This window comes from Astatotilapia calliptera, chromosome 15, assembly GCF_964374335.1.
Source record: "Astatotilapia calliptera chromosome 15, fAstCal68.1, whole genome shotgun sequence".
In the NCBI taxonomy this organism is placed as follows: Eukaryota; Metazoa; Chordata; class Actinopteri; order Cichliformes; family Cichlidae; genus Astatotilapia; species Astatotilapia calliptera.
The window spans coordinates 11,306,481-11,319,730 of NC_137436.1; the positions used below are offsets into that span (position 1 = coordinate 11,306,481).

Sequence of the window (13,250 nt, forward strand, 5' to 3'; positions counted from 1 at the left end):
TTATCTTGGTACCTTGGCAGGGATGAATTAAAAAAAACTGAACTTAAAATCAGGCTCTGTACTATATCATGAAGGATTAAATTAACCATACGCAACTAGGGCTGCCACGATTAGCCGACCAGTCACAATTATGTCGACTATCAAAATCGTCGACGGCGTTTAAAGCCTTGTAAAATCCTGAAAGACGCAGGAATACGTAGTAGGATTTAAGTGTGTAATAACGGACTGAAACAGAAGATGCATGTACATGGATGCCAGCTGCTGTTAAACCCCGACGAAGAAGAAAAGTTATATCGTAGCTGTGTTCAGGGGCCGCATCCTTCGGAGGCCGCATTTGAAGGCCGATTACGTTACAGCGACATGACGAAGGCTTTCCAAATTCGAAGCCTTCTGCAAATGCAGCCGACAAATGCGTCCTACTTTTCCCCAGATTTGAAGGATGGGTCGGGCGTATCCTTTGTGGCCCAACCTATCCCAGAATTCATAGCTCAGCCAATTCGAGTTTCAAACAATGGTGAATGTAGCTGTGTAAACTTCAAATATCTGCTCGGTTTATCAAGACATCACATATTTGTGCTTCGACGTTTTCAGAGACATCTGTTACCCACCAGCTCGATAGCTAGCCGGGGTTCAAGGCTCACTAGAGCCCGTGAGAACACCGGACTCCCGGCAAATTGTTTTCAAACCCACCGCGGTCTTTCGCTACTCAGGTTAAACATGATATATAAGTCACTTAGATAACTTAAAACTGTTACTGTTTGGCTTTTTTCAGTGTTTTATTTGTTCCTGAGTAAATCGGTTTGGCTGATATTAAAGTTACAGTTTTCACACAGCTGAATAAATGTCAAACAGAAAACTGATTATCAGAAGCATGAGATGGTCGAGAATTTACTCCAGTGTCCTGTCATATTTTAGATAGCAAGAAGTTTATTAAACTTCACCGAGACAATCTGCAAATTTTATTAAAAGTTTAATAAACTATCATCTTGTCTTTATTTTTAGTTAGCACATACCGTAAATACTTAAAGCTGTAAGCTAATGATAGTTATATAAGTGCAGACGCATGCTGATGCAATAAGCTGTACGTTTTACGTCCAATGGATGCATGATCTGATTAGTCGACTAATCGCAAAAATAATCGGTGACTAGTCGACTATCAAAATAATCGTGTGCGGCAGCCCTATACGCAATATTAAAACAATTCCTTATAATTAGAAAAATATGCAATCCCATTTTCTGCATGATTCAATGATGATTCAATTGAGCATAACTAATGTGCAAAAGCATTTTAGAGATTAGGGATGGGTATCGTTTAGGTTTTATCCGATATCGGTGCCAAACCGGTACTTTTGAAACGGTGCCCGTGCTCAAACTGGTGCTTAAAGAATGGAGAACACAAAATTGGTCCAAAAACCTCTCATGTTCAGCTGTTTTTTTGTAAAAAGATAACAATGTTAGCCTTTTTTATGGCATCACTCTTGGCTGGAAGCAGTGCTTAATCAATGGAAAAAACACAAACTTTGTCCAAAAACCTCTCATGTTTAACTGTTCCCCACTTTTTCTTTGGTCATTTTAGCCTTTTTGGCCAGGGTGAAGGGAGTATCTGCCATCAAACAAGAAGACAGCCGCATGTAGCTATGATGATGTTTGCTAGTTCACCTTACATGCATTAATTTGATAATGCGGTTAGCCTACTCAGCGTAAATTACACACGAACAACATTAAGCTACTCACTCAGAGAAGAACAGCTGCTGCTGCTGCCGTCATCATCCGTCATCATTTCTGCTACACTGGCAGGGCTAGGGGCCAGGACTCTCCTCTTCGGGTTTTTGGGGGATGTTGCTAACTCCGGGTCCGATAACAGGCACCACACCCGCAGTAGATGCGCTCGGTGTGAGGTCTCGCAGCAAGCTATCAAATACGGCGCATTTCTCAGCTTTTAAAAAAAACGCTATGCGTCGCCAGGTGTTTCATGGGATTCGAGGTGTTACCTCCTTTGACAGTATCACAGTATCAGCTTAAAGCACTTGTTGCAGGCTGCTGAGTTTGCATATTTTGCTGTGAAGTACAGCCAGACTTTGACCACTTCGCCTTGGGCATTTTTAATCTGTAGCTCTGCTCTAAAAGAACGTACGTACCTGGACCCGCCTGCTATCCTCGGAAACGTAAAATGATTGGCTAGAATCTAAAGTGTATGACATCTCAGGAAAAAAAGCACCGAAATAAAGCACCGAAATGTGCGCTGCTTTTCGGTCTGGTTACTACCGTTTATGTCAGAACCGGTACCCATCCCTATTAGAGATACAACTAAATAATAGAAACTGTGATCTTGGTTATACATATGCAAAAAAAAATACCCTGTTGAAGCATGACGGGTAACTCGATCTCTAGTTATCAGGATTTGTGTCTCCATGTGCAGCATATGGATGTTGCCAGTGAACATTAGTAATTGCATCTCCTCCAAAACTTACTTCGCAAAGCTGTTCGGTAGCTTAAAGCATTTTAAAACTTTTCATTCACTCTGGGAGTCGATCTCACACTGTTGCTCCGGGGCTGTACTGAGATCAGCAGCAGCTCTTACTATAACACACGCTCTTCCCCTCTCTGCCTCCATGCTCTGCTTTAACAAATAAATATATTCATACTTTTGGAGAGGCAGCAGGCTGCATCACATACCAAGCCTCCAAAATAACACATGCAAAGAGACATAAAACAACATTTAACTCATATTTTGTATGACCACGTTTATTCTTCAACAGAGGCTGAACCTTCTTGAGCGATTTGTCTTGTGATTTCTTTAAGTAGTCTTCAGGAATAGTTCTCTAGGCTTCTTAAAGGACATTTAAAACTCTTTTTGGATGTTGACTGCTTTTTGTTTTGCTCTTAATGTTCCCAATGTGTTTGGGATCACTGTCATGCTGACAAATGAAACTGTTGCCAATCCAGTGATTTCCACATGGTATTGCATGGTGAATCAAAATCTGATGGTACTTTTTGGTGTTCTTTATTTCATCATATTTTGTGAAGACCCCCACCACCACTGGCTGAAATTCACCCTAAACCATGACAGAGCCTCCACCATGTTATACAGATGGCTGTGGACATACATTCTTGTACCTCTTTCCTTATACTGTTGATGATTTGAACCACAACTTTCATAGATTTATCAATCCATAAGACCTGTTGCCACTGATTTTCAGTCCAGTTCTTGTGTAATTTGGCATTTTGCCACCTTTTCCCCTTCTTAACAGTCACCTGAGATCATTTTTCACGAGCTTTCGGCAAAGTGTAGATAAATCAACCTGCAAAGACCTGAAACAGATCCTGTGTCAGAACCCAAGGACATGATTTTCAGATGCCGTTCATCTGCCTTGCCACTTCTTCCAAAGAAATGTTCGCAAATTCTTTAGAGACACATGCTTCATGCCTAGATACACCAGGTTTCCAGCCAATAGCTCTTTGGGAATCACTTTTTTGGTGCAAAAATGATATTTTATGCTTGTCAAAATGTTTTATGTTTAGCATTTTTTGTAAATTCAGCTAAAGAAATGGAACAACTTTGTGGTTTTGCAACAAAATGCTAGTAACATTGTGTCTACAATTAAAAATTGGTTATCTGTTATGTGTAGACGTAACAGTGGTTCATCCCTTGGGCTAGATGGCTCTTTTGCGCTTGAATGGTTCATAACTCAAAGGTTCACAAAGCCAAGGACATTTTAAAAACTGAAGAATGAATGGTTCCCCAGAAGCAAAGTGTAGAGGAGTGAGGTGTGGATCAAGGCCTTTGGACAGTCTTGTACTATTATAAAGTGGAAGAGCTTAGCTTTCATCATACTAGGTTCATGACAAAATCAAAATCAAGTTTTAGCATATTGTGGAAAGTACTTTGCAGTGACTGACCTTTTGAAATCTTCAAAAAATAAATGTAACCCAGATTTTTCACGTCCATGTGTAAGATGCATCTACGCAAAGCAGGGACATGATAAGGCTTAAAGGTTGCTGATTTGATTTTGTGTGTTTACCAATCTCAACAGTTTCCATATATCTCTTTCTTCAAGAATAGTGTTACATACACACTTCAAAATCTCTTAGGGAAAAAACGAACCAGATACCAGAAACCATAGTTGAAACCACTAAAAACGTGATTTTTAGTGGCTAACTCGCATGTGGACAGATTATCAGAGAGATGCACATGTTTGTACAGATGCACTTAACCAGAGGAAATGTAACAGCAACACGGATATTCATGATAACTTGTGGGATCCTTTTATCTAGCAGACGGTCCACTGCACAAGCAGATGTGCCTCGTCTATGCATATGAGGGCTTGCATGTGAGCATGCGTCGATTTCATGAGCGATGGTTTTGTAAAATGCAAACATATTGTAGTTGTTACTGCATTTATGCTTACTGTCTGTCTGTATATGTGAGTGCAAATGGGTGTGTGTGTGGTTATTACGTGCTCCCCAGCTGTTGATATGAATTAATGTAATTGCACATGTATTGTGTGCAAATGTATGTTGTGTATAAATAGGTTTGATCCATGAGCATATACAATTCAACTGCCAGAATATAAGGGCCAACTGTGAAGCATAATTATACAAATTATCCTTGCAGTTTGTTAGTGTGTTACTGTGTATGTGTGTGTCCATTTCTCTGTGCGTGTGTGCAAACACGCACTCAGTTGTTTGTGCAGTTGTCATTACGTGTGTGTCACTGTGTTCACACTTGTTGTGCATGCACGCGTCTCCTGGTGAAACCTCCAGCTTCAAGTGGTCACCACACAGCTGCTGGTTGCAGGCTCGGAGCCAAGCACACGGCCTCAGAAATGACAGACACCTGCTGCACAACACAACTCTGACACTAACTGCAATGTGAGCTAGACGTATGACAGTACGGTTCGCTGTGAATTAATTGTGGAGAGGGGACACTCCAGAAAGTCATCTTTTATAAAGCCTGGTTTTATGTGGCGTTCCTATCAGTGAGGATCATCCAGTAATCTGCTCGCGCCTGTAATTAGAAATCACCAGTTACAATACTTTGATCTACGCTGCCTTGATCTTGTGACACTTTCCTTTTTTCTGAACAACATTTTACCATGCTATCCTTCAGCACAGACCACAGGGTGCAGAATGGCTAAATAGACAGTAATATGAAACAAAGTTGTTTCCAGTGAAGCTGTCCTGTGTGGTTTTATATTAATTCACATTCCTGTTTGCAAATACACTCACTGGCCACTTCACTGGTTACACTTTTTCAACTGCTCCTTAATGCAAATACCTTATCAGCCAATCACATGGCAGCGATTCAAAACATTTAGAAATGCAGACAAGTCAACCTGCTGAATTTTTCCCTGCATAAACATCTATAAGGTTTACAGAGAATGATAAAAGGAAGAAAAAGAACATATATGCAGTGAGCAGCAGTTTTGTGGGTGAAAATTCTTTGTTGACACCAGAGGTCCAAAGACACTGTTTCAGGCTGATAGGAGGCCAACAGTAATTCAAATAACCACTTGTTACAGCCAGTGTATACAGAAGGGCACATAATACATATAATCGAAACTGCAGCAGATGGGCTACAACAGCAGAAGACCACACTAGGTGCTGGATTAGTCCACAATTCACCTGCACTAATCAAAATCTGATAACAGAAGACTAGAAAAACGTTGCCTGGTCTGACAGGTGTCAAATTCTGTTGCAACATTCAAATGGGAGGGTTAGAATTTGGTGTAATCAACAGGAAAGCATGAATCCATCCTGCTTTATATCAACGAGTCAGGCTGCTATTGGTGTTATGGTGTGTGGGGGAAATTTTAGTACCTTCGTGCCAACTGAGCATCATTTAAACACCACAGCCTACTTGAGTATTATCCATCTTCTGATGGATGCTTCCAGCAGGATACTGCACCATGTCACAAAGCTCAAATCATCTCAAAGTGGTTTCTTGAACATAACAATTAGTTGACTATACACAAATGGTATCCACAGTCAGATCTCGATCCAAAAGAGCACTTTAGGGATTTGATGGAACAGGAGATTTGCATCATGGATGTGAAGCTTTGCAGCAACTGTGTAATGCTATCATTTCAATATAGAGCAAAATCTCTGAGGAATGTTTCTAGCGCATTGTTGAATCAATGCCATGAAGAATTAAGGCCATTCTGAAGGCAAAAGAAGGTCCAACACGAGCAAGCTGCAACTAATGAAGGGGTGAGTGTATATTAACAGGGGTGATCATGAACATAAATGTATATTGTTTATAAATATGTTTGATCTGTAAACAATGGGAGGAGAGGATGAAGACAAAGTTAATCATTGTTTCATTTTACTCACTGTGTTTCTTGCCAATATTCTCTTTCAAAAGCTATTCAAAGTCTGAAATTTTACAATAGTTTGGATTTCTTTGGTATTATTTGGATTAAATTGGATTATTTGGATTAGAGTGATTCAGACACAGACAGCGAACAAAAAGAAATCTCCATAAAAATGACATCACCATTGTCAAGCAGTTACAGCAGCCAAAAAAAGTCGTGTAAGAGTTGAACAGTCTTTAAACATAGCAAATTATCCATGAGAATGAAAGCTTCTAATACCCCAAAGCGGTTAGGGGATTTTAATCTAAGGTGCCAATGCTCAAAGACATGCACATACTTTTTCACCTTTGCATGTTTCAATGCATGTGTGCAAGGTTAGAAGCTGGGGAGAAAGTTGTGGAGTGAATCAAATCGAAATCATCAGCCCTGCAGCAGCTTTAATCAGCCAAATATCTCTGAGCAAAGTCTGCTGAACTGAATAATTCATTTTTCAAGCATTTTTAAGACATTTGATTGACGCACTCCCAATGTCAGCAAACTCCTAAGTACAAAAAAAATCTGTGATAGCAGGCTGTGACTTTAGGCTTATTATTAAGTCACCTTGATTGACTGTCAGACAGCTTCACTGAAGTATAAGAGGAATACAATGAGGTAGTATTTATAAAACAGACTTTCCTTAATCTTACCACAGAGAACATAAAATATTAGGTGTCACTTTTTTGCAAGCACACACTCCCACCTCTCCCACCATTATCTCGTATCATATCACCCTATTTTGACGATAACATCCACATCTGCAATGCATTCCTGTGAGGCCAGGAGGTGACGAGAGCATCCTACGCCAGAATGACTCGGCAGGATTTCTTTTTCCCCCCACACTCCTTCCCACAGACTGACTCACTGCTCTCTGGCTGAGGCCCAGTGTGTCTCAGCTCATCCTCTCTTCCTTTCTCTCATCTCCCTGTTGCCTAATGTGTATGGATACTGATGCTTGAGGGGCTTTCTGCAACACTGCTCTCAATCATCAACTCAAATTCTGATCAGGGCTCAATTAGGGAGGAATGAAAGATCTGTTTAGAGCACTTGAACAGGCCTAAAGATGATAGGAAGTGGGCTGTGGTGGCTCAACAGTGATATTTCTATCATGGAAGAGCCCACACTCTGACCCCAGGTATCAAGCAACTTGGCATACACGGAGAAACAAAATTTCCCAGCATGCCTACTAACCAAACTACATTTTTTGGCCATTAATCACCAAATATAGTTCGCTTTCTTTAGCTTCTCCACATTTTACAGCCTTATCAATAGTAAAAGTGAAGTTACCGTTTTAAAGATAGCAGTCATAAAGACTGATCTGCTGGCGAGAAAGCTGTCGAAAGCGAGTGCCGTCCAAAACCAAAACATCCATTAAAGGAATAGTGCAACATTTTGGGCGACACGTTTGCAGTAATTGCTTTCTTACTGAGAGATACTGCAGCTGGCTAAATCAATAGCACCCTCATGTCTGTGCATTAAATACAGAGCCTGAGCCAAGAGGCATTTAGCTTAGCAGGAAGAAACAGCAAGCCCAGCTCTCTCCAAAGTTAAATAATCTGTCTACTGGCACCTCTATCCCTCTCATTAATTAACGCGCTTTATCGTGTTTCGATAATCACGGAAAGAAAGAAACAATTTGTGGCTTTGTGGTAAACGCTGGAACTTTCCAGACGTGTCACAGATTTGTCATCACCAAGAGATTAAGCAATAACCACTGACTGCAGTGAAGCGCAGAGCCAAAGGAATTTTGTTCATTACGCCAAGTTAAGTCCATCTACAACCACAAGCTGTCATAATATTTGTTTTGAATGTTGTCTTAACTTTACTATGACTTAACATTATTATTATAATTTTTATTACTATGGTGGAGTATTTTTCACCCTGTTAAGAAGCTGCTGTCACAGTTCTGGATGGGTGAGTCAGTGCTTTTCTTGATGGAGTTCACAGCTGCTCTGTCCTCTGGCAAGTTCAAGTCAAGCTTTGAACAAAGTGTCAGAGAGGGCAAGAAGGAAAAAAAGATGGGATTGGATTGCAGTGGGTGACCGACATCTTGGCCTTACAAATAATTGAAAGTTTTCTGGCTTTACTAGAACACTCACTCTTAACTTCAGATGACACTTCAAGGTGTGATATCTATTGGGAAACATGACCTCATGGTATTTCTTTCTTTTGACAGCTACAGAAAGTATGATCGGGGTGCACACTTAAAAAAACGCACACACACAAACATAAACAAAGCAAGGATTACAGATATCTGTAGCTTCTTTTTAATGGTGTGACAGAAAAGCTGAGTGTGCATGAGGTCCTACAAAATCTAAGTAATTCCAAAGATCAGTTGTTTTAATAAAAATACCTATGGGAGGTATCAGCATATAATAGTAAGCTGATTTCTAATACTGTTAAAGTTTAAACCCATTAGCTTCTACACACCTATCATTGTATGTTTAGTCCAAAGAAGTCATCCAAAAAGCCTTATCAACTTCACCTTATCTGGTATTTTATATGTAAGACCAAATCAACTGATGCACATTTCTATCCGATTGTTCAGTCTGACGTCACTAGCCGTGTCTGGGTCTAAACTCCGCTGCAGGTCCATATATCAAACTATCACTATGGCATTACTGAGAGTTGAAAAACTGTCTAAAGTCTTTCATCTTTAATAAAATGATCAGCGTTCTGCTCTACCAGGTGTAACAATTGAGTTTAACATCCAGGCATCCATGAAAACTGAATTTATGACATTTAACAGAGTTAGAAGTTAGCAGGGAGTTAGCTCGCTAGCTTCTATCTAAATACAATATAGCATGTCCTGACTGCAGGGTTTTGGAAACAAATTAAAACGTACAGCTCTGTTATCACTTCCAGCATAAATGAAGACGGAAAACTAAACAGCAGTGACGTTTGTAAGGTTACTGAAGTTGGGCTAGCTGGTATATAATTATGTGCTACGTGACCGCTAGCGACACAGCTATGTTAGCATAATATAAACAAGCTAACTTTTTTTCCACTCGATAAAAGTTAACGTGAGTGTTCTCGGTGGTCAGGAACAAATGTAATCGCATGGCAGGATGCTGTAAAAGGACCAAACTTCAGCCAGGAGAACAACTGAGATAATCCATCCACAATACGAGGTTAGTCATTCATATACTGCTGCATGGGCTGGGCTGTAGTTACATCCTAAGGTTTTAAAAACTGAGCTGAACTGAATAAATGATTAGTGGTAATAAAAGCTGAGGGAGGTCAACAGGGATCACTGACTGTTTTAGGAGTTTTTTGAGATCAAATAGAAGAAAATACAAAACATTAAACATGTTAACAACACAAAAGCCATATTAAACGCAGACTACTTTAGACCCGGAAGTAGGATTCGTCGCGTCATCACTGAACAACCGGATAGGCCTGTAATGTACACAGCTACACTAAGGTTTCTATAGTATTACCACTTGTCTATAGAGAAGCACCAATTTTTATCTACAGTATAAGTTGGATGAGTATAGCCCAGCTAAAGACAGCTGACTCAATTTGTTTCAGTTTTATTTATATAGCGCCAAATCACAATAACAGTGAAGTAACGTCAAGACCCCACAATAGTATGAGAAAACCCCGACATTCAGATAACCCCCAATGAGCAAGGTGACAGTGGGAAGCGAAAATTTACTTTTAACAGGAAGAAACCTCCAGCAGAACCAGGGTCAATCCCTCACTGCAAAATAGTTGGGGGTGAGGATACTGTCTGCTGTGTCAGATGACACAGTGGACTTTAACACCTACAACCAACCATTTTCTTCTGTTCATTTAATTCAGAATCAAGGTGCAGTTGAAGCCTATCCTAGCGGTTGACAGGCGATGTACATCCTGAGCAGGTCAGCAGTCTGCCGCAGGGTTTTACCATCATTAACACCTCAGCTAAGTTGTATGTCTTTAGAAAGTAAAAAAAATCTATTCATACCTGAGAAAAAATGCAAACTCATATTGTGGATACACAGGGCAAATAAAAAGTTAATTCAAACCTCAAGCAAGATTGTGCCTGTGAAGGGCAGAAGAGATAGTCAGTCTGATTTTCCCAATGAGTCTGACTGGAAAGACTTCTTCATGAAGCTCAGTTATCTGAATTTTCTCCAACTTGTTACATGTTGTGTATTGATTTCAACTGAATGGGGCTGAGAACATGAATGAATTAAATGGATGCTCCATTCTCCTGCTCCTACCTTATAACCTTCTTTGGTAATCTCTAGCTTTCTTTTCTTATTCTATTTCCATCTCAAATTCGTTAACTGTTCTAAGCTTCTTCCTAAGATTTTTTCAGTTGCTTCCATTGCATTAGTTTAACGGTCTTCTCTAATTTTCCCATTTCAAACGTGTCAAGTGACTTTGCAGCTTCTTTTTCCCGTCTTGACGTCTCTTAGCAGTAACTCTGCTCTTCTTTGATGCTGTGTCTTGAGGTCATTCGGCTGGGCGGCAATGTTTACTAAATGTCAGAGGCAGTCAAGCGCCTCCACAAGAACACAATCCGCCCTAAAAGCTGCTGCTGGCCACCTGTCCATCACATCATCGCCATCTCAGATCATTTGTTCTGAGGTTTAACCCTTTCACCGCTTTCCACAGTGACAGATCGTGGGCCAGTGATATGATTGGCTCTGATGGGTGTACACTAACTTCCTGGAGGTGAGGTGATTCTGTACTTGTGTCTCAGAACTTAAACTGCATAAAAAAAAAATGCAGTATTCAGACAGTATGACTTAGAATTTTGCCAGTATGTGCACCATTCCCTCTGTCCTTTAGATGCAACCCTGAGAAGATGTCTATCCTGGCACCTTAATTATCATAACACAATACAATTATAGGCAAAAAACAGTGTTGATTCTTCAGAAATTTACATCACAATCTAATGTTAGGAAGTGGTATACTAGCGAGCAATAATATGGTCCACATATCCATATGTGGATTTGGGACCTGAAGAAGACTGAGTTTTGGACCCAGATTACTCGTTGAGGCTCCTGACTACGGTAGCTGTAATGCTCAGACAATCCATTAAGCGGTGCAGCTTCGTCGCTTACCAAAGTCGTACTAAAGCATTTTTGATTTTTGAGCACCGTGTAGCACATAAAATCAGTTCGAGGTCAGTAAGCACAACCAGAATTCAAACATAAGGCGCCCTGGATTATAAGGGGAACTGTGGATTTTTGAGAAAATTTGTATTTTAAGTGCGCCTTATAGTGTGGAAAATACGGTAATAACTTAAAGTCGATTGAAACATGCAAAGTGGCCGAACAAATATGTATAGACTGCTTTTCTTCTTCAGGGTAACAATAGGGTAGATTTGTCCAGTGGAGGAAAGGTTTACATCACCATACCTGATCAACTACTTGAAAAAAAAAATCACTCACATTACTTCTGTTTTTATTCATGACATGTTTGTGTCTCTGCGTGGTGTAAACTGGTATAAACCTTCAGGTGTTTGGGTAGGTTTCACACCTGTGCCCCAGTGATGGGAAAAACCTCAAAGGCAAAGCAAGTGACCCAAATACCAAGTGTTTAGTTGGAGACCAGCAGAGAGAGAAATCGAGAGTATCAGACTCTCTGTCACTTCCAGTGCTCTGTGCACAGTTTTGCAAGCGCACAGACAAATGTGCCAAATGAAATACCATCTGTTTGCACACTGTATGACTGCAAAAACTAACAGCTGAAACAGGCGGCAAACTGACACTAACCCTACTCAGAAAATCACGGTTCATGTTGCATCAGACCAGGTGTGGGGTCTAACTGAGCATGCAGAGAAACAACTGAGAGAAAAACTGGAAAGCAAGTGGACTCAATTAAGTATGCGGTGTTTCTGACCAGCTGCAGCTTTTATGCGCGACCCACTTACCTCTCTCTGTTGAACTTGAGGGAGTGGAGGATGGCTGGTCTCTTCTGTCTCAGGTTCCATAGGTGGACGCTGTCATCTGCCAAAGCGCTCACCAGCGCCCCCTGTCATAACAGAGGCATTGAGTTTCCTTTTTTGAAGGTGACAAAGGAAAAGCATTCACACAAACATGGTAGTGTCATTAACTACATACTACTGAAGCTTCCATGAACACGTCTGCACATTTTGTCTGCGAGCATGACATGTATTAGTCAGACTGCATTCCCTAGAAACTCAGGGAACTGAGTTTAAATCAGGCAGCTTTCTCCCAGGTAACGATGATGATTCATAAGATGTATATAAGTGTATGTCTGTGTGTGTGTGTGGGAGGCACAAAAAAATCATCTCGATCTCCCTAAGGGTTCGTTTGAGCTGCTGAGTCACAGCCACACAGATGCTAACACACACAAGCACACATACCGGAAACACTAAGTATGAAATACTGCACTGGTCGTAAGTGATAAAAGTCTGAAAAGATAGTCAAAAATGTTTGTGTCTGGCCTGTACAGTACTGTGCAAAAGTCTTGAGCTGCTCCTTCATTTCTTTATATTTTGCTTCCAAGGAGCCAGCCTTTCAGTCCAGGCTGGCTGACAACTCTGAAAAAAAAAAAAACCTCATAATTTCTAATTTCTTTAGCTTATTCTTTAAAAAATATCTAGGATAGCACAGTTAGTCAGACATAAATAGTATTTTTTAATCAAAGAACCGTTGACATATCTCAGCATGCTGTGCAATGATTTGAGAAAACTGAACAACAACAAGAAAAGTGCCGTAAAATTTTGAACCATCGTGCAAAATATGATCTCAAACACACTGTCAATGCAGTAAAAATGTACCTTTATAGAAAAGACATCAGAGACCAGACATCAACATTGTTGAAGCACTGTACAATGATTTTAACCGAGCTACTTTTGCACAGTATTGTAGCTTAAAATTATATAAGAGGTTTTCTGGTGCAGAATAATGTTTGGGTAAGTTGTGCTGTGACTGTGTT

General features: G+C 40.3%; 1 protein-coding gene across 3 annotated transcripts in view; it reads right to left on the bottom strand.

Annotated features, from left to right (window-relative positions):
- The window catches only part of stxbp5a (syntaxin binding protein 5a (tomosyn)), a 101,347-nt gene that overhangs the window by 53,976 nt on the left and 34,121 nt on the right, over positions 1–13,250 (bottom strand). For all 3 annotated transcript variants that reach the window (XM_026143419.2, XM_026143415.2, XM_026143421.2), the window contains exon 5: positions 12,220–12,320. In XM_026143419.2, the coding sequence (XP_025999204.1) occupies positions 12,220–12,320 (101 nt within the window). The remainder of the gene's footprint in view (positions 1–12,219; positions 12,321–13,250) is intronic.